General features: G+C 32.3%; 1 protein-coding gene across 1 annotated transcript; it reads left to right on the forward strand.

Annotated features, from left to right (window-relative positions):
• The first annotated feature begins 1,085 nt into the window (after positions 1-1,085).
• Positions 1,086-16,493, forward strand: LOC143079798 (von Willebrand factor D and EGF domain-containing protein-like). Its single transcript, XM_076255387.1, has 12 exons — positions 1,086-1,421; positions 2,414-2,563; positions 3,976-4,188; positions 6,643-6,848; positions 7,358-7,760; positions 8,268-8,420; positions 10,090-10,276; positions 10,663-10,847; positions 11,189-11,440; positions 12,185-12,215; positions 13,492-13,588; positions 14,803-16,493. The coding sequence occupies exons 1-12, from the start codon at positions 1,278-1,280 to the stop codon at positions 14,996-14,998; spliced, it is 2,217 nt and encodes a 738-aa protein (XP_076111502.1). The 5' UTR covers positions 1,086-1,277; the 3' UTR covers positions 14,999-16,493.
• Positions 16,494-25,017: the final 8,524 nt, after the last annotated feature.

A 25,017-nucleotide genomic window follows, 5' to 3' on the forward strand; every position in this document is an offset into this window, starting at 1 on the left:
CTGTCTGTAAAATTTTGAAATTGAAAATGACCCGGTCTTGTTCTCCAATTTCATATGTGATAGCTGTTGGTTTAAACTATTAAGATCGAACTAAGCAGAAATAGGAAAAATTGAAATTGAACTAAATAAAAATTGAACGAATGACATTATTCGGCAGCGTACATCAACGGAATGTCACGAATGGACTTTTCGTGTTACTTCTCACGTATATACGACAAAAAACTTGTCTGCTCGTAATTTTTCGTGAACACGAAAATGACCGAAAAGTGTCAGTAATTTAATCGATCACATGCGGAGAATTAACTTCCATGCCAGATATTAAACCAATTAACTATTAATCGTAAGATGGGCGGTAACGCAGATGAAACCTTTGATGCGACGACGTTGTTATTCCTGTCAATGTTACTTCCATGATGTGTTTGACATTATTTCTTTAAAATTTTAAGCATAACACTTTTTTAACGAAATTTTCAGAAAAACGACACAAACGAATGGTCGGTGCAATAGCACAATAACAATTTAGCACATTTATGGTTCTCTTCAAAATATTGTCGTATAAATTGTTTTACGTAAAAATTGGTTTGTAATGGATTATGATATTTACACATCTTTTGATAAAGTCATACACATGATATAAATCATCTCGGTGCTCGACTCTATCGTGCTTGTAGATGTAAGGCTCAGTTGGGTAAAGCAAAAGACTTGATAATAGGTATTTGCCACATCTTCTATAATAACGTCGCACAAAGTGGTACACAAAATACTTGTCAGCTCGGAATCTGAATAATGTGGGGCTGGGAAGAGTAACATGTTTTGTGGACTGTTGCCTTAAGTACTTAGACGTTTAAGTGAGGCTATGCGTGTCCGTTTCGTGAAAAGTTCATATTATATTAAATTTACATGTTCTCGTCCTTACTGTATACTTAAATAGCAATTGGACGTAACAGTAACCCATTTACTACGTTTGATTAATATCATTTAATTTACCAAAACATTTGAAAACAAACTTACTTTTAACAATGTAAATACGTTTTTGATTTTAGCCCAATAGTTATGATAACACCGTGAATGAAGGGGAATCAATAAACATTACATTTACGTCAACAGTTCCGGTTGGATGTATTGCATCAAATGACGCAATAAGATCTCAATGTGATCAGAACTTCTACATATTTCGACCGAGTTATTATACGTCATCTTGCACTAATAATGTTCTGAAAAGAGATTTCCTATTCAATGCTGAATTCTGTGGATTTAGACTTGGAAATCTCGACTGGATGGACAAGAAAGCATTGGAAGTGTATGGATATAATGACGGAATCTACAATGTAAACAATAGATATGCATACATCAAACTGTCAACATCATCGATTTCAGCATATAATAATATTTGGAAAGATGTTGATGTATATCAAATAAGGGTATTTACCTTTAATTTATATTTTGTTATTTTCAAAACGATTACACATGACATTGTATTATATACAGAAATTCACTGTTTTATGATAAAAATAATAAATGATTGGAAATAGGAAATTAAAGAAGATGTGGTATGATTGCCAATGAGACAACTCTACACAAGAGATCAAATGACGCAAAAATTAACAACTACAGGTCACCGTATGGATTTAGACGAGCGATGGCAGAAATTTGACAAGGACTAACAGCTTCTATAAGGAAAGTACGGAAAGTCCATAACATCGCTATTTCAAAATGAAAAAGACGCAAAACTAAATCCTTAACACGACAAAGATTTCTTAAGCAATTAATGATTTGTTTCTCTTTTTTAAGTTTGTGCTTGCTTACCCATAAGTTTAATTAATAATAAAATGTCCAACCGTGTTTTGGACGAGTGGTATCACGTACCGTGTTGTTTTCAGATTCTTCTCATTTTGTTTTGTTATTTAATTGCGTTATTTTTGTATTACTCCCAGACCACATGTTTTGATAGTTTATACATTAAAAAGATATTCCCTACGTTAAAAAAATGTGTACAATATATGCAAAAATGGATCTACTCCATTGATAAGGAATGGTCGTATTGCATAGCATATTGATTAACAAACTATATATATCTATACACATGTTACATTTTTGAATTTCAGGTATTAACATATCTTATCAGCAACCAAAATCCTCTTCAACTAGTAGGACTAGTTAAATCATGGAGCCATTTTTTTTTCATTAGGCAGTTAAATAAGTTCAATAACACTAAACAATAGTGGTATGAAATTTTAAAATATCTTTAAACAGGGGTATTACGTTATATAATTAGTAACATAATAACGTTTTCACGGTATGAAATAAATAAACACTATGTGTAATAATGTGTTTGGAAGGCTATGTTTTCTGAGATTTTAAATTTATAGTTTGTATACAGGTAGTCATAACGTAAACATAAAGTACTTTGCAGGTAGAAGTCAGAGACAAAGATTCTACTTTGAAAAACAGGCTATGTCAGTCGTACAACGATCCACATTTTCGGACATTTGATGGAAAGTACTATGACTACATGGGGGTCGGGGAATTTGTTATGTACAAGAATGACATTGGTCCATTTTGGGTAGGTACTAATAAACACTTACACTTTTTATAAGCATGATATACACAAAAGACCCTTAAAATTGAAGTACTTAACTTTGAATTTGAAACAGCACTTACGACAACGTGTTCAAAAGTTTAATATCGTCCATGATGCTGAGCAAGATGCTATGTTATCATTTGAGTGACCAAAAATATTATTCAAATCCTGTAAATTTTTTTCCATGTTGATAGGTAATCCTTTCTTTGTTTTGCACATTTCTGTAGTTTTGTTGTTTTTAAAAATCGTTCAGTGAACAGAAATGGAAATGATAAATTGAACACACGCAGTTTTAGAATTAACTGTTTATTCAATGTCCAAATGTTCATTCAACTCTTTTGTTTAAAAAATAAAAATCACAGAAGTACTGATTCCCAAGGAATAATTGTAAAAGTGAGAAGAAACAATGCATCTACAAATTGCCCGTGGTCATAATATAACAGTTTTGGATACTGTTGTTGATTGGTATATCGATAAAAACAATAATCATACTGAGATCCTTTGATAGGTATCTTAACAAGATTATCAAAATGGGAACTTAACGGACTTTAACAATTAATCAGAAAACTTAAAAAACTTGGGTTTATTTGAATTTATTACAAAAAAAATATATGTTCAAATAATACTTTATAAATTATTTTCGTTTAAAAAGCTTTTCTTGATTTACATGCTTCATGAGCGAACAAAATTAATCATTCGAAAGCTGATCATATGTTAAAATTAAAAAAAATGTATACAACCAAAAGGAACACAAAACAATAGCCAAAATACTAGTATATCTAAAGGTCCTCTTTGCCTGAGGGAGTTTGAACCTAAGTCATTATCAACTGATACACTTCATTCGCAATACAGGTTAAATTGGAAAAAAAACATGTTTTAAGAATGCTTGGTACTCTTGGTTCTGTCTTTTTTCAGAAAGTCAGTTCTAGTTTTATTCATATATTGTCAATAACATTGTCCAGCTTTTTCTTTTTTAATTTAATTACAGTTAAACATTATAATTAAAAAAAGTCAATTCTCTATTTACTAAGATAATTAGCATAATTATAAAACACAATGTGATTGTTGCATCAATTAGTAATGAAAAAACAAGACATAAATGATATCATTTACATTAAATTCTTTTTACCATATTAGTAAGTGCTTACAGAAAGAATTACTAAATGTACATGTATTTTAGCTTTCTGTTAGTCATATAAAATATATACAAATAATCTTTAAAGACGCAGAATGATCTTTACTACAGAAATATTTTAAAGATCTTCCAAACAAGAACCTTAGTATCTGATTAGTAATCAAACAATATTAATATTGTAGCATGGTATTTCTGAGAGATTATAGTAAAAGTGTTTGATTGTGCCTTAAAGATACAATAGTATGTCTTTTCGTTTCAGGTCCATGCATTATTTACTAGTTGTGGCTCTGGCTTGCCTGGTACGTCTTGTCTTTGTGGAATAGCAATAAGGAGCAAAAACTCACTGTTCGTTCTACGCACATGTGAGAGGATTTCTAGGAAAGAATTACATTTGCTTCAGCAACCTGTTGTCACGCTGACGTCTTGTGACGAAAGTGATATGTCAATCAGTAACACGAACAACAACTACAAGGTGAATACAGCTTTACAGTTTAAAATGACGAGAGTATAATAATAGGATGAAAATATGTTTTTTTTTCTGTTTTCCTTGGTTAAAATATCTCTCCTCTAAATACAAAATGCAGCATATTCAATTTAGAAACAGCTAACACCTCTTTGCTCGTTTTTATTTTTGTTCATTAATTTAAACAAAAAATGCAGTTCGTTTACTGTACAGTACCTACCTTTTCCTTGTACATGTTGTAATATTAATTTTATTTTACTGCTACCTATACTGCCAATGATACAGTTTACGCATTCCTTGAAAACAAACATCACATGAAACTAAAACTGACATCTTTCGATTAAGAAATAACTAAAACACACACATGGGTGATATTTTTGTAAAAGATATTATGTATGGAGAATTTCATAAAAGACATCAAAAGCCCTCTCCCTTTTTCCAAAGTTCGATGTTCGATATTTGTTTCCTTTCTGTTAAATTCAATTATTTTCGTGTTTCTGGTCTCAGACCACAATTATTTTTCTCCTTTGCTGCAATGCATCTTTTGATAAAAGTCAAATTAAATTAAAAATTTGCACCACTTCAAACATGAAATAATTGTAACTGCTTATATATAGATTATTATTAGTCTAATAAAATATGCTTCTAGGACAATCCATCAGTGCTTTTTCTTTTGAGAGCCTTATAAACATGGCAATGGTAGGATATGAATCTTGTTTGAATGACTAAGAACGACCAATGTAAGGCTTATTTGAGGGGTGGTCGTATGGGTTCTGATCCTGAAATCCTGGGCTTACAAACATGAAATCCCTAGATGTAGAATTTAAAGAAATTCATATCCCGAAATCGACAAATATATTCCCGGATCCTGTAAGGACCAATCCCCAAATCCCGACCTTAAAAAAAACCCGATCCCGACGTCCCAAAAAAGGTCCTGCCTCCCTCTAATCTCTACCCTTCTTTCATATTTGCCGGACTGTCCGGAATTTTCCGGAGTGAGGGAACCGGGATGCAGGCGGAGGGAATCGGGATTCAGGCAGAGGGAGGATCCCCAAATCCCGAGCTTGAAAACACCCGATCCCGACGTCCCGAAAAAGGTCCTGCCTCCCTCTAATCTCTACCCTTCTATCATTTTTGCCAAATCACTACTTCCACTTTCAGCATTAAATTTCAACGCCCCATTAATGGGCATCATATGTCCTAGTCTGTGCATCCGTGCGTTCGTTCGTTCGTCCGTCCATCCGTCTGTCCTGCTTCAGGTTAAAATTTTTGATCGAGGTCGGTTTTGATGAAGTTGAAGTCCAATCAACTCGAAACTTAGTAAATATAGTGCCGATGTGGCATCCGTGTACTATGGACACATTCTTGTTTCCACATGTTTTACTTATTTTAATATATATGCAACTGGTATGAACTCTTCAATAGTAAACTTTTCAAAGAAAACAGTAGACAGAATATAGAGAGTCTCTATACATTAAAGTAGTATAATCGTAGTTTACATTCAGATACACGTGAAAAATAATTGCTCTCTCTAAGCAGGTATAATAGTTGTGGTTTTTTCCACATGTTTTGCTTATTTTAATTAATATGCAACTGGTATGACCCCTTCAATAGTAATCATTTCAAAGAAAGCAGTAGACAGAATACAGAGTCTCTAAATATTAAATTAGTATAATCGTAGTTTACAAGTAGACAAAAGCGAAAACTAATCTAAGGAGGGATACAAGTTTTGGATCTTGCGATTTAAACACCATGATATAGAAAACGCTCTGATTGGATTATTTATTTTTTCATTTTTGTTATCTTTCATACGATTGGTTGTACTTGTGCATGTTTCAAACCGGAATTCTTATCTATGACTAAAAGTCAGTCTGATGACGTAATCAATATCCGGACTCCTTTTTTTTGTCGTTTTTCTCCAAAAGTAACTCAATCTGAATAATCATAAGAATGGATGACAAATGCGACTATGCATGTTACCTATAGAACACAGAGGCATGATAATTAATTTATCATGGAAGGAAGAGAATCGACACACAAAATGAGGTCTTCTCGTGTAATAGTATAGATGCATGGGGGTTGAATTTATAGTGATTTTAACATAATTTAATCCTTTATTCCAAATATGTTACAACGAGCGCTAGCGATTATCATTACAATTAATTTGCTACATAATTACATAGTGGTTTTGGTGATATCAGCTTAAAATGTAAAAATCATACATATCAGACGGGAAAATGTAGAACATTGAACAAATTCAATTATCAGAAAAATTTATGCCTCCAGTCTCAAGAATTATAATTAGAATTGCTATATCGTTTATTTTTTTAAAGTGGTGTATAACCAAGGCTGAATGATATACAATTGTATCTCCAGTGCCTGAAATGGTATCTTACTATACGTGTCATTCCTTTTTACCATTTAAGCAAATGCAGCAATAACAAATCTCAATTTTCAATTCAGATAATCTTACCAATTGCAACAGAAATACAATTTTCAATAGCTAGACGATTCATAAGTGTGATTTCAATCAAACCATCCGTAAAGGACATCAATACGGCAAGAGGTCTATGTGGAGTTCCTAGTACAACAAAGGATCCATTAGATGACTTGACACATCGTGTAAATGGACCAATCAAGGATGAACACATTTTCGCCGACTCCTGGAGGTATTAACATCAACATACTACATTTCACTATACTTTTTCATGAGGATCCTGTTGGTGTGTAACATTTTCGAAATACACATTAATATTTTATTTAAATCAAATACATTATTAAAGATATAGGTATTTTAACATAACGTTAATATATTAGAGAATATACGTTAATGTTTCTAATAATAAAATCGAATTGTCCGAAGAGAACGCCACTGCAAATATATTGATATTCGCAGGCTGAAGAGTCATTGAAGGGTCTTTATGAAGTTATATTAATGTAAGATTCCATGTGTTAAATAAAATACATTTTATTTTTCATTGGTTACAAATTAATTGTTTTCGTTAAACACGTGTCTAATGCATAGAAATTAATATGGTTTGATTATATTGATATCAACATGTGCAAACAATTTATTTTCACGATGTACAAACACATCTCTCTGAGTAAGGTATGAGTATCAATTTCAGTTATATATATACATGTTTGACATAATTTAAAAAAAAAAACATTGTTATAGGATCACAGAAGGTATGGTTGAGGAGCAGCTATTTGTTGAAGAACCCGCATTCCTAAAGAAAGACAACGATGTTTATGAACAGATTGTAGTTGTTGAAAACATTGAGAGCAATCCCAACTCAAAAACATTTTGCGCATGTGAACAACAAGCTGGCAGTTCCGACTCACTAGATGATTTTAACAGCGTACATTGTAATTTGACAGATAGCACTGAGCAATGTTCAGGTTCACCAAGCCCTTCTAGCGCATATGTTCAATACCAATCTTGCTTTCAGCCTCTACGGAAAAGACGATCAGTAAATTTTCCTCATAAACTAAGTAAACGAAGTTTAAATAATAATGATGATGAGATTGATTTCAAGCCATTAGCGTACAGTGATGACGTCAATGAAACAGAGATTGAGGTAATTTCAATTTCCAGACTGAGTAAGACTTTTTTTTATATCTAAGATAAAACAATGTTAAAAGAATAACAAATTTATAATAAATTTTGAACAGCAGGTAAAGAAAATTTACCTCTGTATTAATTTGAATGTTTAAAGTGGTACCTGACCCCTTAACTAAAATCAATTTGGCTCGTTTAATTTTCCTAAAATTTTGACAAAGTATTTACTTTGACCCTTTGACAAAAATATAAAAAAAATCAAAAAAATTGAACCAACCGTTTAATCAGAAAAAATACACTGGTTATATAGCAGTTTGAAAAACACTTATTTTGATCATTGAGAAGCTTAATATTCCCTTAAGAACACAACGTCATTTAAACATTCTGCTGATTTTACAGAGTTATCTCCCTGTAGTGTTAGGTTCCACATTAAAAAAAATGTTTGAAAATGTTCGCATTTATGGCAAGAAAACGCATTTAGAAACAACATTGCGTGTATGTATACTACATGTACTTTCTTTTACAGTCAACAGCAACCTTTCGAAATGGTTGGACGTCAGACAGAGCATATAACATATGTTTCAACAGCATAAACGATGCATTGCAGAATGATATGTACAAGGATTATGTTGATGTACCTGTCGAAAAGTTCATCGAGGCGTGTGTTAAGGATATAGAAGTATGGTTTTTTTTCATTATTGAAAAACGGGGATACGAAAACAAACCAAAACCTTTTCCATTCACAAGGAGAAACTTTTGCACAGAACCAGAATGGATCTTAAAAATTTAATATAAAATAATATCAGACAATATTTACTCTCACAAACTCTTTAGGTTTTTTTAAAACTTGCGTTTAAAATTTTCCTAATTTGCACAAAACATTAATTGGTACATGTAGAAAATTTCATGAAAAGTAGTCGTAAAGATCCAAAGGACAGCAATACAAATTGTTAATACAATGATCTCATTAACATAAAAAAAGTTCTCCAATTTGATGTATTCATATGAAGATCCAGGCTTACTCTATTATTATTTAAGTTTTTCTTATTTTTGTCGTCTGTTGTTTTGCCATAAATCAGATCACTGGAACTTTATTTATATTGTTCCACGTTAATTTTATGTGGAGGCCCCTTAAGTTTACTACATGTATTTATTATGTTCATTATTTAAGGCTATACGATGATCTGTAAAGGTTAAAATCTGCTTATTTTTTACTCTGACGGATAAAAGAGGGACGAAAGATACCAAAGGGACAGTCAAATTCATAAATCGAAAATAAACTGACAACTCTATGGCTAAAAATGAAAAAGACAAACAGACAAACAATAGTACACATGAAACAACATAGAAAACTAAAGAATAAACAACACGAACCCCACCAAAACTAGGGGTGATCTCAGATGCTCTGGAAGGGTAAGCAGATCCTGCTCCACATGTGGCACCCGTCGTGTTGCTTATATGATAACAAATCCGGTAAATAGTCTAATTCGGTAGGTCACATTCATGACAGGGAAAGGGATTGTAGTTACGACGTAAGGAACATATCCGATATCATTTGTGAAACAGTAATTCCATAACGGCCAACAAACTCGTGATGGCGTCCGTAAAATTTACGAAGGGGTGATTTCAACTTCACCATTTGGAACTCTTGGTGTAATAGCTTCCTTGTGAGCAGCAACCCTTTATCAAGAAAGTCATGATACGAAATGCAAGCACGGGAATATCGTATCAATTGGGAGATATATACCTCGTATGCAGGTACTGCTGGAATGTTGCTACTTAGACATGGAAAGTTCACAATTGGAAAGCTGAAATCATCTCTTTTGTCATAAAGTTTTGTTTTTAACCGACCCTCATTGTCAATTTTTAGATGTAAGTCAAGATATGAGGCTGACTTAACTGTATCTGTAGTATCCTTTATCTCTAGTTCGATGGGATAGATGCGTTCCACATAGTAACCAAATTTTGAATTATTTAGTAAAAGAACATTATCTATATATATAGCGGAAAGTAGAGTTAAAGGATATCGCTAACTTCGTAGATTTCTTCCTAAGAAGTTCCTGCATGAAGTCAGCCTCATAATAATACAGAAACAAGTCGTCAAGTAGAGGGGCACAATTTGTTCCCATTGGATCGCCGATAAGTATCTATATAATATTATGGATCTTCATCGTGCTTTACCCGAAATTGAATTAATAACTAATTATGTTCAATTGGTTTTTTTCCGTTACATTTTAGAAATACATATTTCAAGCTAATTCATAATGGTACTTGCTGAATCATGTATAAGTTAAATATGTTTTAATAATATGGTTATAAGCTCGTTAATGTTGAGGTTATACCCTTAGGTTGCAGGCGACACAACGTTTCTTACAGACACAGTAAATGCCATGGTAACGAGCATTATGACAGAGCTTGTGAAAACTGAATCTCTGTATACACAAAAATCTGCCGACGGATCACAGACATTGTTAGAATATTTTGCCAGTGGATTATGTCTGAACAACTGCAGTGATAATGGAATTTGTAAAGAAGGTTTGTTCAGAGAATTAAATAAAGCGATTAATTCATAAATGAAAATAACAATTATACTTCTTTTCCTCATAAGCTCTGTAAAAAGAAAAATCACAAAAATACTGAACAACGAGGAAAATTCAAACCGGAAAGTCCCTTATCAAATTTCAAAATTAAAAGTTCAAACATATCAAACGAATGGAAAACAGCCGTCATATTCCTGACTTTAATTAAAACTGGCTTTATAGCTAGCTCAACATCTTATTTGTATGAAAGTCGCAACAAATTTCATTATATTGACAACAATGTGTGAACAAAACAAACAGACATAAAAGAATACAATTTTTCAACTACCACTTGTTCATTAAACACTTGAAATAAACAGTGTTGTGTGCTCACAATTGTAGGGGTTTGCATTTGTGACAGTGGATATGTAGGGGAGGATTGCTCTTATAACACTTCGTCACCACCGACTGGTATCAGTCTTCCTTTCAATGGTGAATGTAAACTCACAGCTCGTTCATGTGAAGCAATGAATGTATTTGGAGAATTTGTATCAACCTCTGTATGGTGTAAGCGGAGACATTTTCAGGTATAGTTTTACATATATGTTTTATACCAATCAAAATTTGTGTTAATTTCTTATTCAATGAAGTGATTAAATTTACAAATCTAAAAAGCAGTTTCCGTCCTCACCTTTCGATATTCGAGTTGAATGCAATTGAAGACAAAGAATCTTCTATATTTTAGAGCTTAACTATTCGTTTTACGGATCAGTCTTGGTTAATCCCAAAACACATAGACATACATAGCATCATAAAATGTTTCAGGCGTCTGGCGTATCAACTTATAAGCCTGGTACCTTTGATAGCTAATGCCAAACATTGGATTCTGTTGACAATATTGCATTTGAAATATATTTCATATTTTCAGATTTTAGAAAATGATCTGCTGTACACAACAAGCAATGAAGTTGTTTCAGTTGAATACAGAAACCCCTTCATGTTAACCCTAGATCTTCCAACGTCTAGGAAGAAAAGATCAGTAGACAGCAACGTTTTGTCAGAGGGTTACGACATCAGTTTTTCATATGATGGCCAGAATTTTGGGAAGGAAACCAGTATCATCATTTACGATGATCTCAAGTATTCATGTAATACAACGACAAAAACGTGCATACCATTGGTATGTAAATGTTCTACTATCCCTGTTTCATTTTGTGTTTCAGTCTTTTCCGGTTTGCTTCATTACGAACTAATAAAGCCTTGTATTTAAATTTGGTAATATTATAGATAATAATGAATAAAAAGGAACCTAGACTCACCAAAGAACAAACAAAAAGTGAGATCTCTATATTACTAGTACTTCATCTATGTATCACCTTCATCTAGACGATGACCAAAATCTTACACAAACGTCATAATTTCAATAAATCAACAATGAATTACTTCAACGAAAAAACTAAAGAGAAAAAGAAACCATTTAAAAAAAAGTAAAAGAGAGAAACAAAAAACAAACCATTTAGCTATTTATCGGCTGAACAGACAACTTTTACACAAAATGATAAAATAACAATACACAATGATTATTTGATTTGAAAGACTTTTCCATGGTATATTGACAACATTAAACCCAACATACCTTAGAATCGTTTTAATTTGCTATTTTATTATTATTACCGGCAGCAAAGAAACTTATTCATATTAGTTAGAATATGCTTTCACAAAAAAGTAGGCTTTCAACTTCCTTAGATAAACTGAAATACATTGTCTATACTGGCCATTGAATATTTACTTTCTTAGTTCTAATATTTAACTATTTGTTTTAATATTGTCATACCGGTATTTTAGAGTCTGTAAGATTATTCGCTTCTAGATCAATGTTTTATAGCAAATTTGAAAGAATATGATATCGAAAATCTATTTTCAGATTGTGAACGAATCAACAGAAACCAAACAGAGTAAATACCTTTTTCCTTCTTTTATTTATATTCTACAGATAATCTTTATCTCTATATCATGTATATATGGCATAGCTTTCTATATATCAACTAATGATACCGTTAATAGTTACTTTAAAATTTTAAAATTTACGTGTGTAAGACATATAATTGTGATTAAGCAATGCTTATTACATATTCACATTAAGTAGAAATTAAGAAAAATTCTTTGAGAATCGAAGACGGAAAGTCCCAACTCAAATAGTAAAAGTTCAAACACATCAAACGAATGGATAAGATTATCATATTCCTAAGTTGGTACAGAAATGTTCCTATATTTTCCTAAACGGAAGGTTATACAGGCAGAAGAAGTGTACTCAGATGCCAATTTGTTTTCGTTCATCTGTGTATAATTTTGATATTACAAATGCCGTAATTTTTTCCCCAAGTTGATGTTTTTCTGAAATTGTTAAGCATTTCACAGCGGTATAATACTCTTACTTTAAATATTCATCCCTTATTTTTATTAACGTTTTATTCACATTGTATCAGATCAATTGTATTCGTTCAGTGTATGTTCATTCGTGGTACCTTGTACTACGTCTTTTGATTAAGGTAAGCAATCCCAACTTATATTTTATAGTGTGTTTTTTCATGTTGTGATGTTACACTATTGTTTCAGATAAGAGTGAAGGTTAGGTACCATTACAATGTTTAAACCGGCTGCAATTGTTTTCATCTGTCCTAAGACAGGAAACTGGTGTTTAGTAGTTGTGGTTTTTTGATATGGTTGATAAGTGTTTCTCGTATTTTTATATAGACTAGATTGTTGGTTTTCGCGTTTGAATGGTTTTAAACTAACTTGTAATTGTTATAGCTTGCTGTTCGATGTGAGCCAAGGCTCCGTGTTCCTTGAACAATGATGGCTTACTTTTATAAATTAGATGGGGAGTTTTCTCATTGGCATTCTAACCACATCTTCCTATATCTAATTATCTACTTCAGATGTTTGATGTATACAACTTAATATTACACAAAATATTAATCTCAAAATTAATTAATAGCCTTTCAGTTGTTGATCTATTACTACATGTCAACTCGATTAAAACAAAAAATTTAAATATTTTCATTAATAAAAGGCAAAAACATTTATGGTGAAATACCTCCCCTGAATTTCCTAGTTCTCGTCAAATTTATTTTGAATGCTCATCTTTTGAAGTGCAAGTCTGTAATGATATCAATGTTTTACTTATATGTAGTTCATTAATGCTATATGGCTGCTTCATGTATTTTATAGATGTCATTATGATTTTGGTCCCAGTTACAGTATCAGTGGTTGTTATACTTGTGATAATAGGTGTTATTTACTTTAAGTTGACGACCAAAGCTTCAAAGTAAGTTACAAAATGAATATTTTAGTTGTTATCCTCTTATTCCATATTATTGCCAAAGTTGACATTTTAAAACATTTCTTTACATATGATATGTATAAAGAGTGAAGATGTGGTATGATTGCAAAGAAGACAATCTTCACAAGAGACAAAATGATATAGCAATTTACAACTATAGGTCTACGTTAAGACCATACCGGATTGTCAGCTATGAAAATCCCAAAAATGAAAAATGTAAAACAATTCAAACGAAAAAACTATCGCCTGATTTATCTACAAAATAATGAAATAATGAAAGATAAACAAATATGTAACACAGCAACAAACAACAACCACTGAAAAACAGACTTTGGACAGACACATAGAGGAGAGAATGTGGCGGGGTTAAATATGTTAGCGTGCGCCAAATCCCCCCTAATCTGGGACAGTGTTGTAACTGTACACCATAGGAACCAACCATGAAAATCAATTTAAAAAGCATAACTTACCAAATAGAACAAATTAAAAAACTTATAACAAAAAACACAGAGTTAAAATGACATGTATACAATTGTGTATAGATTGTTAAGTTCGGACAGTAAAAGTCATAGAACACATCTTTTTTCCAAAATGCGAGAAACAAAGTTGAGGGGACTCCTCGACCTAAAATAAAGATCACATGACTCATAAAACATTGCAAATTTTCAAACGAGAAAACATTTTAAATAACGTAAGGCACAACTAACTAATGAAAAAGCATGCTCGAATATAAAGATAAATTCTATGGTTCCTTATGATAATATTTAGTTAAGAGGTCAAAGTGGAGAGGTTTAGTTACGGTATTGACATGTTGTTCAAAATTGTTTGTCTTAGTTGCATGCTATGTTTTCAATTGTATTATTTTTAGCACCGCGCATTATTGTAACATTACAGATAAATACACAGGCGAGACACAATTTAAGATCATCTGACTTATATCGTATACAAATAGTAAAAGATGGGCGAAAGATACCAGAGGGACAGTCAAACTCATAGATCGAAAATTATATGTTATGCATCTTGTTTTTCATTTGTGATATATTTTGGTAAACGGGAGAATATTGAGTTCGAAAAATGTTTTATCGCACGTTATATATGCACACGTTTGATACTTACGTAATATATAAATTATGCATGAATATCGTTTGTAACGAACACATACATTAAACATTTTGAGCTTCTCAAATGATATTTAACAGGGTGAAGATTGCTTCCTATGGAGATGAACCTGATCAGAAGCTCACGTCATCAGACAATTGGAAAGGAAGAGAAAATACTGTTAGCGAACTTGAATTCAGCTTTGAAAAGACCACAGATGTGGATGTTTTCGCTGTGCAGTATCCTCCGCGAAAAGAGAATGTCAATGTGTGGAACGGCGGATTTAAGACTTCTTAATAGGGAATTTTATTTCGTATTTGAACAATAAGATATTATGTGCTGTCATGCGTTTTCAATTCTTATACCATTGTTTTTATTATATCATTTAATTTGATAGCATATAGTTATGACAACATCTTATAATATTTTATATTCTATCACGTGTGCATGTAAAGTATTGATGCATTTGGTTATTCTTTTTTTTTTTTACATTACATTATAATCGTCGACAAAATTTATCAATAATTGCAACTATATAATAGCACTACACAGTGTGTCAAACATTGGCTCAATATTTCCACCCAGTAGAACCTCAGTATACATAATCATTCTACAAGTAAGTTTGGTTAAATTGAAATATAAAAATGCACAAATACTTAAAGAGACATTAGCTACGAGACCTGAAATAAATAGAACATGATTCAGTTTGGTTTAATCATTGATAAAGTGAAATAATGTAATAACAATTCGCTATTAGCAGCCGATCTATTTAAATTTTGTATAATGACGCAGAGAAATATTGCCGACGTTTCATTCACTTGCAAACAAATAACTCGACCTTATTGAATACGTATTCATGTGACCTTTGATTTAATTCACTAACAAGCTAGAGACTGGTTTTGTACGTTTAACCGTATTATCCAAAGACGGTCAACATTAAAAGTGAAACTAAGGTGAACCATCTAACTGACTATTTTTTTTCATTCAACCGAATCCGTTTTGATCAGTTAAATTAAATATTAATTGTTTTACTGACAATTGTGTTTGAACTTGGGGTTTTTATGTAAAAAGTTCATGTAAATCTACATGTAGATGTAAGATTTACTTGCAGAAGAACATGATGTATCCATTTATGACACAAAATCACTACATGCACATAGACCTAGATAAAGGACTTTAAAAAATACACCATCACTGCAGTTATCATCTTAAAGTCACAGTAAGGCCTTCAATATACGAAAAATAAAGTCACTGCAGGTTTGCTTATCATTTCGAAAAACAATAATGCGCAAAATGAAACTCGTAAGGATCACGAATTGTTAATGAATTATAATCGATAATTCACAATAATTTGGACCTTTAGGCAACTATACCTGTTATCATGCTCTGTGTTAACAAAAAGAAATCTACACAAATGCGTTAACACCATTTGGAATGTTTTACAATGACTACTGGGAGTTTTTTTTTTCCTAAAATTAGTTTCGTTTTCATCATAAATTCAATAGAGATGTAGTGCATTGATGGTATAAGAGACCTTTTTTTATTTAGAATTCAGTCAAATATAATGGCATATGACACTAAATTGATATTGAATTAGGCTATACAAACTAACAGATCAAGGTTTTCTGAAAAAAATATCATGCTTTTATAAAATGTAATTGGTGAGGTGATTTGTGTCTTGTGTGTGTTTTTTTTTATCAACATTGTTTTAAGAAGTGTATATTCTTGCAATTATAATAAGACAATAAACGGAAAGCGTATTGCAAGTTTTTAATAAATCACATAATCTTCATTATACGTTAGTCTTTTTTTATTTTCTATTGGAATTATCAGATTTGACGACTTGCATATTAATTTGATATCGTGTTTCTACGGAAACGTTAATAATTATATAAATTGAGAGTGGCATAATGCAACGTTCTTGTCCGTTCGTCCATACTTTTGTCCGAAAATTCCAAATCATAATTTAGAACTGTACAGTTCTTTGTTTTACTATAAAATAGTTTCATGATGAATCACAAAAAATCGGTATGTGAAATCAAATGTTTAGGTTTGCCTTATCCCCCTTTGTACCTGATTGAGAGTTTCTAGAAAAGAAATCAAATGAACAAAAAAGTTAGGAGCTCAACACACTCGTGTCGAAAATTTAAACCATTGTCCGTACATACTCATCCTTTGATGTCAGGGGAATATGTGTCTCATTGGAAATTATACAACATATCCTTATGATTTATAATATTGATTAGATTCTAGGTGGGAATACAACGAAATAAAAAAAAACGAAAACAAAAAAACGAAAAAAGAATTATGGTTCAGAAACGAAAAAACAAAACACCAAAAAACGAAACATAAAAAGCACATTATCAAATTATATGCGAGAATTTTTTATTATTTAAAGATATATGCAAAAAAGTTCCTGGTTTTAATTCTACATTCTTGACGTTGTTGAAGGCCGTATAGTTACCTATAGTTGTTAACTGTTAGGACTACATCGTTTGGTTCCATTTTCAAATGAAGTATTTTTTTTAATCTGAAGTTCTTCATTCACGATTGCTTTGTTTTTGAGACGTGATCTTCTCGAATAAAATATTACAACAAACTTTGTGGAGTCATTCTCTTTTCCCCTAATGGTTAAAAGTCAAAGTTAAAATACATTAATTTTATTAGATTTAACAATTTTCCGGTTACACAACATTGAGCTAATTTCGTCCATAATTTAATTTTTTTTTTTAACACTGTCAAAAGCCTTTTTATGATCAATCAAATAACAATAAATTATAATGGCAGTCAAAAATAAGAGATACGAGCACTTTGTTACCATCACTACTGGACGAAAAAACGTCTGTCCATACCAGTAACAGTCGTTCTAAGACTGTTAATGTTTGTTAAAGTTGTAACAGTTGTTAAATTTCACTGCTGCAGTTATTTTGTAACTGTCCCAACTTTAAAAGTGTTTGTCTACAACATAAATCGACTGCAACAACGCAAGAAATAACTGTCAAAGTCATTAAAGGACTGATACAACTATTTCAAAGTTGTAACAGTTGATTTACAACTGTCCCAACTCGAAAAACGTTGCAACAGTCATAAATAAACTCATTAAACGCCTAAAGGGTTGTCACAGTCGTAATAAAACTGATGCAACCATTTGAAAGTTGTAACAGTTTTTTAATTACTGTCCCAACACGGAAAACGTTGAAACAGTCATAAATAAACTGTTTAAACGCAGAAAAAGTTGTAACAGTTAAAATATGATAGCTACAACCATTGTATAGGCATAGCTAATTTATAAGCGTAGCAACTTCCAAACATTGATCTTCATGTACATTTAAAAGTCACGGATACAAAATGTCTAACAGTCAGGAATATAGGTTCAATTATTTGTAAAACAATTTTACCGTGTGAAATATTAGGTTGTGACAAAGAGAAACAACCATCACTCTCATTTAATACATTACTTTTAGATAGATATTGATTTAAAAAAAAAATAGTATTTTGAAATATTTGCCGCTGAACACATTTTTTTATTCCTCGGTTATTTAGTGAATGTGATGAATTTATACATTTTTTTAACACTTCATCGCCCTTATCTCTTCGAACAAATAAAATCAGAACCAGCACTAGATACCTGCAATTTCACTAGATAAAAGATAACTACTAACAGAAAAATCGAAAACGTTACCCAATATATTTGTAACCAAATGTATCTTTATAACTGAATTAAAAGTTGACAATTTTTAATATTATCTAAATAACAAATTTAAATATTTTTTATTAAATTAGTTAGGTGTGAAATCATTCATGCATACACGGTTGTTTTCAATATCCGTAGTTTTACGAATCACATTACTTCATAATAACGCGCTCAATATACATGATATACTCTAAACCTAGCGAGGAACTCCTAATACACACACTTGTCAAACTTATCCCCATATAAAACTGCTTTATATTTTCTTGAGGGCTTATTTCACACACGTATTCTGAGCTTTTATTTGGGGCTACATTTTTTTCTTGTAAAATTATAAATATTGCCGTATTAACCATTTTGATTTCTATACAATGTAAAAAAAATTAATCAGACATTTAACACATCTTTTGCAGCTATGGAAAACAAATCTTAAATCTATCTAAATTTAATTTTTTTTTTTTTACCGTATTTTATTTTTGAATAGTTCCAGGGGCGGATCCAGCCATTTTAAAAAGGGGGGTGGGTGGGTTCCTAACCCAGGACAAAGGGAGGGTTCCAATTACATGTCCCCATTCAAATGCATTGATCGTCCAAAAAAAAAGGGGGGGTTCACCCCCCCCCCCCCCCCTGGATCCGCGCCTGAGTTCAATATTCACTCGACTTTGTATTGTATATTGTACGGAATGGTCAATTTGAAGTTCAATTGTAATTGATACACATGATACATGTAAATAGCACGTCAGCATTCATGATTGAGGTAAAAAAGTATTATCACTCGCAAGAAAAATTAATATTTTCACCGGATTTTTCGCAAACAATTTACCATAAATACTAGTAGATTGACGTACTGTACATGTACAAGACCCGACAAAAATAACTAGCGCCAGTGAAAGTTCAAATGTTCAAAACAAGAAAACTCGCTTTATTTCAGACAGGGAAATCAAATCTTTTTTTTTATATTTTTCACATCACGGTAGAGAACTTGATGTATTCTTTAGACTCCGGTCTTATTAAATTCTAAAGACTGACATCGGATTCTCTTATGTGGTTTCAGTTGATCAGATGTCGTACTAACGTTTATCCAAAATATTTTCCCATTTCAATTGTTCAAATTCAAATTATTTAATCTTATAAATGCTTGTACAATAATGACATATTATTCAATCAGTAAAGAAAACTAACAATGTTACTATATATATATATATATAGCTAGATGTACAGACAATATTTTGGGTCCCTTTCTTTTTTTTGTTCGGTGTGAGGCGAGGCTCCGTGTTGAAGGCCGTACATTGACTTATAATGGTTCACTTTTATAAATTATTTGAATGGAGAGTTGTCTCATTGGCACACACACCCCATCTTCCTATATCTATGACAGTATAGTACTGGAAATTTTAAAAATGGTCACATTTATAAATTAGGCAAATGGGTCCAATATTTTGAATATATACACCTTAGAAAAAAAATTAAAATCATAAAAAATTGTTGGACTCACTTTAAGAGAAGGATGGACTGAAAACCAACCTTGATCGATTGCATTACCTGTTCTTTAGCCATTTGATGGACAAGGTGCAGTTAGTTTTGGTTTTGAATATAAAATGCAAGTGGGAATAGAAATGTGGTCATTTTGGTCTTCTTCCGACTGCCAGTAAACCCTTGCCAAAGTTGGACATACATCTGGTTGCGCGGGATGTATACTTTTTCACAAATATCAGAGTGGTGATATTATATCCTGGTTCTTTGCAGGTTAAGAACCATTGAAACAACTCTTTGCGGGGGCGTCAGTGTAACCTCTTGTCTAAGCCTGCTGAACGGCAAAATTCGGACTGTATTCAATATAGTAGTTACTTTCATTGTCCATTATCAGTCAAAGATTCAGTGACTCGTTTCATCCCGGATGGCAACTATTAAAGAACCTACCAAGTGTATTAATTGTTAAATTGTTCTTGTCCTGAACGTGCATGTAATATTTGCTACTGGACAATAAGCAACATTATAATATTGTAAGTAATTTTGAGACTCTCATGAAGATCAATTCAAAATAATTTAATTAACCTCTTGAAATACAGACTATATATTTAAAATATTGTTCAATTATTTCGTGCCGGACTATCATGACTATTGGGGTGTCGGACTAATGGGGCGTCAGACCATAGGGGTGTCAGACTAACGGTGTGTCGGTATAATGGACGTATATATATACAATGTGTTGATGTCTCTTTCAAATAACACTGCACTTTACTCAATTTCACAAGGTTAGTATTTTCTTTTGCTAGAAGTTTTTAAAACAATGGCAAATTAAAACCCCAAAAATATGCTTCCAAACATAAATATTATAATTAAATTATAACAAACAGCTCACTAATAGTGCATTTATATACATTTATGACTTTGTAATGCTTATTGTGTTTATGGAAAACAATGGGAAAATGTTTCTTAACATCTGGGGATATATATTTAGAAGGCATTTATTCAAAAGCAGATAGAAAGGATTTGTAGAAAAAAACACGAATAAGGGCAGATGATCACCTATTATAGTACAAGTCTTTGGTTAACCACAATATATTTGTCATCACTGATGTACATGATGTATCAATGTTGCTTTTGTATACATGGTATAAAAATCAAACTTAGGTTTCTCATCTAAACTTGCTTACATTGTGTTACATCATCCAATATGGCTAGGCCGGTTATAGGTTTTTCATAATCACACTTATGCGGAACTGATTTTGCTCATTGTTGAAGGATGTACAGTTACATGTACTAACAATTACATCACTTGGTTTACGGTTGATGGTCGTCTTATCGAAATTCATACCACATCTCCTTATTCTGGTTATCATACAGTATACATGTTATACAAGACTACAATACTAGTATTATCAAATGAACTAGATACCATTGAGATGGGAGCCATCTCTGTGGGCCCCGCTGTCAATAACGTATAGAGCGAACACGATCTTCACCACAGGACACGGGGTTGTCAACTGAAACCAGTTTTTTTACCTTGACCTTTGACCTAGGAAGTTGTACATACATCATGACACGCCCTCTGGTGGTGGTTAAAATGAATGTCAAGTATAAACTTTGAAATCATAACGGTTCTCAAGATATAGAGCGGACACGATCTTCACCACAGGACACGGGGTTGTCAACTGAAACCAGTTTTTTTTACCTTGACCTTTGACCTAGGAAGTTGTACATACATCATGACATGCCCTCTGGTGGTGGTTAATAAACATGTAAAGTATAAAGTATGAAATCATAATGGTTCTCAAGATATGGAACGGACACAAAAAATAGTGATCAAGCATGAACATGTAATTTATACTGTAGTAGTATCTGAGAAACATTTGGAAATAGATCAAACCACAACAAGAGTGCATACACTGAAATGTCTCGCCTTCTTTACTTATCATTGATATTATGTTGATAGTTCTAACATGTCTAAGTATAAATCTTTATTAAAAACTGTCACATAAACTTTGCATTAACCAAGATAACTAAACAAAGACCAATGAACCATGACAAAGAGGTCAAGGTCAGATGAACCATGCCAAGCAGACATGTACAGCTAACAATGCTTCCATACAGCAAATATAGTTGACCTATTACTTATAGTTTCAGAAAAATAGACCAAAACACAACAAGAGTGCACACGCTGAAATGTCTCGCCTTCTATACTAATCATTGATATTATGTTGATAGTCCTAAGTTTAAAGCTAAGCTTTATTACAACTGTCACATAAACTTAACATTAACCAAGATAACTAAATAAAGACCAATGAACCTTGAAAATGAGGTCAAGGTCAGATGAACCATGCCAGGCAGACAAGTACAGCTAACAATGCTTCTATACAACATATAGTTGACCCATTACTGATAGTTTAAGAAAAATAGACCAAAACACAAAAACTTAACACTGTGCAATGAACCGTGAAAATGAGGTCAAGGTCAAATAAAACCTGCGCGACTGACATAAAGATCATAAAATATTTCCATACACCAAATATAGTTGACCTATGGCATATAGTATTAGATAAAAAGACCAAAACTCAAAAACTTAACTTTGACCACTGAACCATGAAAATGAGGTCAAGGTCACATGACATCTGCCCGCTAGACATGTATACAGTACACACAGAGAGGATGTAATCTCATACTCCCTACACTGTGTAAAAACTTGGTGTCACACCAGGAAACTCCAGCAACACTCTCCAAAAAATGGGAGGAAATTGGGAGAAACTTGGAGTAATTCCTCCCTAAAACTCCTTAATTGTTTATTACCTTGGTGTGGTTTCTCCCAACACCATGATTTTTATTGCTATGTTTACCTTTGAAGTGTGCTAGTAGTTGATGACTACAATAAACATTTCTTGTGTTTCCTGTCATTAAATGACAGTCACAAAAAATCATTTAAATGAAGAAAAGTGTGAGATTTGTTAAATTTAATCAAAGATATATTATAATCTGATTTTATTAAAGAATCCTGCACAACTTATTTATTTAAAATATATTCAGCATTTGTTATGAAAGTGTTAGTTTTTCATATCTAAAAAACATAATTAAAACAAAAAAAACATCACCTGTAAGTGGAGTATAATTGATAGAAAATAAAGACATATTCTAATTGAATTTATTCAATCTTTTTTCTTTATAAATTTAAACAATAAATGAAGATTATATAAATATAATATGTACATGTATGTCATTCATTGTCATTTATCTACATTATTTTATTCATTTTTTTTGTATCATTACTATTATTTTTTAAACCATGTATATACATGTATCAATATCTATATGTTTAAACTGACTATAAATACAACTTATTGTAAATAATTTTCCAATCTAAAAATACTTTTTGTATACAATTTTTAAAAATCATTTTATTAACCTTTTTTTTATTTTATAGCTTTCAGAAATAAAATTAAATAGGAAATGATTGAAATAGGAAGAAGTGAGAGAATAGTTGACCTGTAATTATATGTCACTGTCAGACCATGTAGTTATGCTTTGTTGATTTTTATTACCTTTACCTGCAATCAACAGGTCATAAAACCCTCCCAGATGGGAGTAATTACTTGGTGTTTTTTGGGAGGGAAAATCTGTGTTTCACAGTGTGACACTGTGTAACACCAGAATCAGTGTTGGGAGTATGAGATTACATCCTCTCTGTGTGTACTGTAGCTTACAATCATTCCATACAACAAATATAGTAGACCTATTGCATATAGTATGAGAAAAACAGACCAAAACACAAAAATTTAACTATAACCACTGAACCATGAAAATGAGGTCAAGGTCAGATGACACCTGTCAGTTGGACATGTACACCTTACAGTCCTTCCATAGACTGAATATGCTAGCCCTATTGCTTATAGTATCTGAGATATGGATTTGACCACCAAAACTTAACCTTGTTCACTGATCCATGAAATGAGGTCGAGGTCAAGTGAAAACTGTCTGACAGACATGAGGACCTTGCAAGGTACGCACATATCAAATATAGTTATCCTTTTACTTGTAATAAGAGAGAATTCAACATTACAAAAAATTTGAACTTTTTTTTCAAGTAGTCACTGAACCATGAAAATGAGGTCAAAGTTATTGGACATGTGACTGACGGAAACTTCGTAACATGAAGCATCTATATACAAAGTATGAAGCATCCATCTTTGTCCAGGTCTTCCACGTTCTAAAATATAAAGCTTTTAAGAAGTGAGCTAACACCGCCGCCGCCGCCGCAGTAGCCGCCGCCGCCGCCGTAGCCGCCGCCGGATCACTATCCCTATGTCGAGCTTTCTGCAACAAAAGTTGCAGGCTCGACAAAAACTTAACACTGAGCAATGAACCATGAAAATGAGGTTGAGGTCAAATAAAACCTGCGCGACTGACATATAGATCATAAAATATTTCCATACACCATGTACACCAAGTATAGTTGACCTATAGCATATAGTATTAGATAAAAAGACCAAAACTCAAAAACTTAACTTTGACCATTCAACCATGAAAATGAGGTCAAGGTCAGAAGACATCTGCCCGCTAGACATGTACACCTTACAATCATTTCATACAACAAATATAGTAGATCTATTGCATAAAGTATGAGAAACATGAGAAAAACAGACCAAAACCATGAAAACACAAAAACTTAACTATAACCACTGAACCATGAAAATGAGGTCAATGTCAGATGACATCTGCCAGTTGGACATGTACACCTTACAGTCCTTCCATATACCGAATATACTAGTCCTATTGCTTATAGTATCTGAGATATGGACTTGACCACCAAAACTTAACCTTGTTCACTGATCCATGAATGAGGTCGAGGTCAAGTAAAAACTGTCTGACAGGCATGAGGACCTTGCAAGGTACGCACATACCAAATATAATTATCCTATTACTTATAACAGGAACTTCATAACATAAGGAAATATCCAGGCCTTTCAGGTTCTAAAATGTATCTGATGAAGCTTTTAAATATCCAGGCCTTTCAGGTTCTAAAATGTATCTGGTGAAGCTTAAATACAAAACAGTACGCTGTAGCCACTGCCAGATTGTAATATTGAAGTACATGCATGATTTATTTGTTTCAAATACTTGGCCACTAATCATG

Source organism: Mytilus galloprovincialis, chromosome 6 (assembly GCF_965363235.1).
Source record: "Mytilus galloprovincialis chromosome 6, xbMytGall1.hap1.1, whole genome shotgun sequence".
In the NCBI taxonomy this organism is placed as follows: Eukaryota; Metazoa; Mollusca; class Bivalvia; order Mytilida; family Mytilidae; genus Mytilus; species Mytilus galloprovincialis.

Excerpts from the sequence above, each read along its gene's own strand:
- LOC143079798 (XM_076255387.1), top strand. The coding sequence starts at position 1,278 with ATGGACAAGAAAGCATTGGAAGTGTATGGATATAATGACGGAATCTAC. Across the intron at positions 7,761-8,267 it reads TCAATGAAACAGAGATTGAG|TCAACAGCAACCTTTCGAAA; the intron begins GTAATTTCAATT and ends TTTCTTTTACAG. Across the intron at positions 10,848-11,188 it reads GTAAGCGGAGACATTTTCAG|ATTTTAGAAAATGATCTGCT; the intron begins GTATAGTTTTAC and ends TCATATTTTCAG.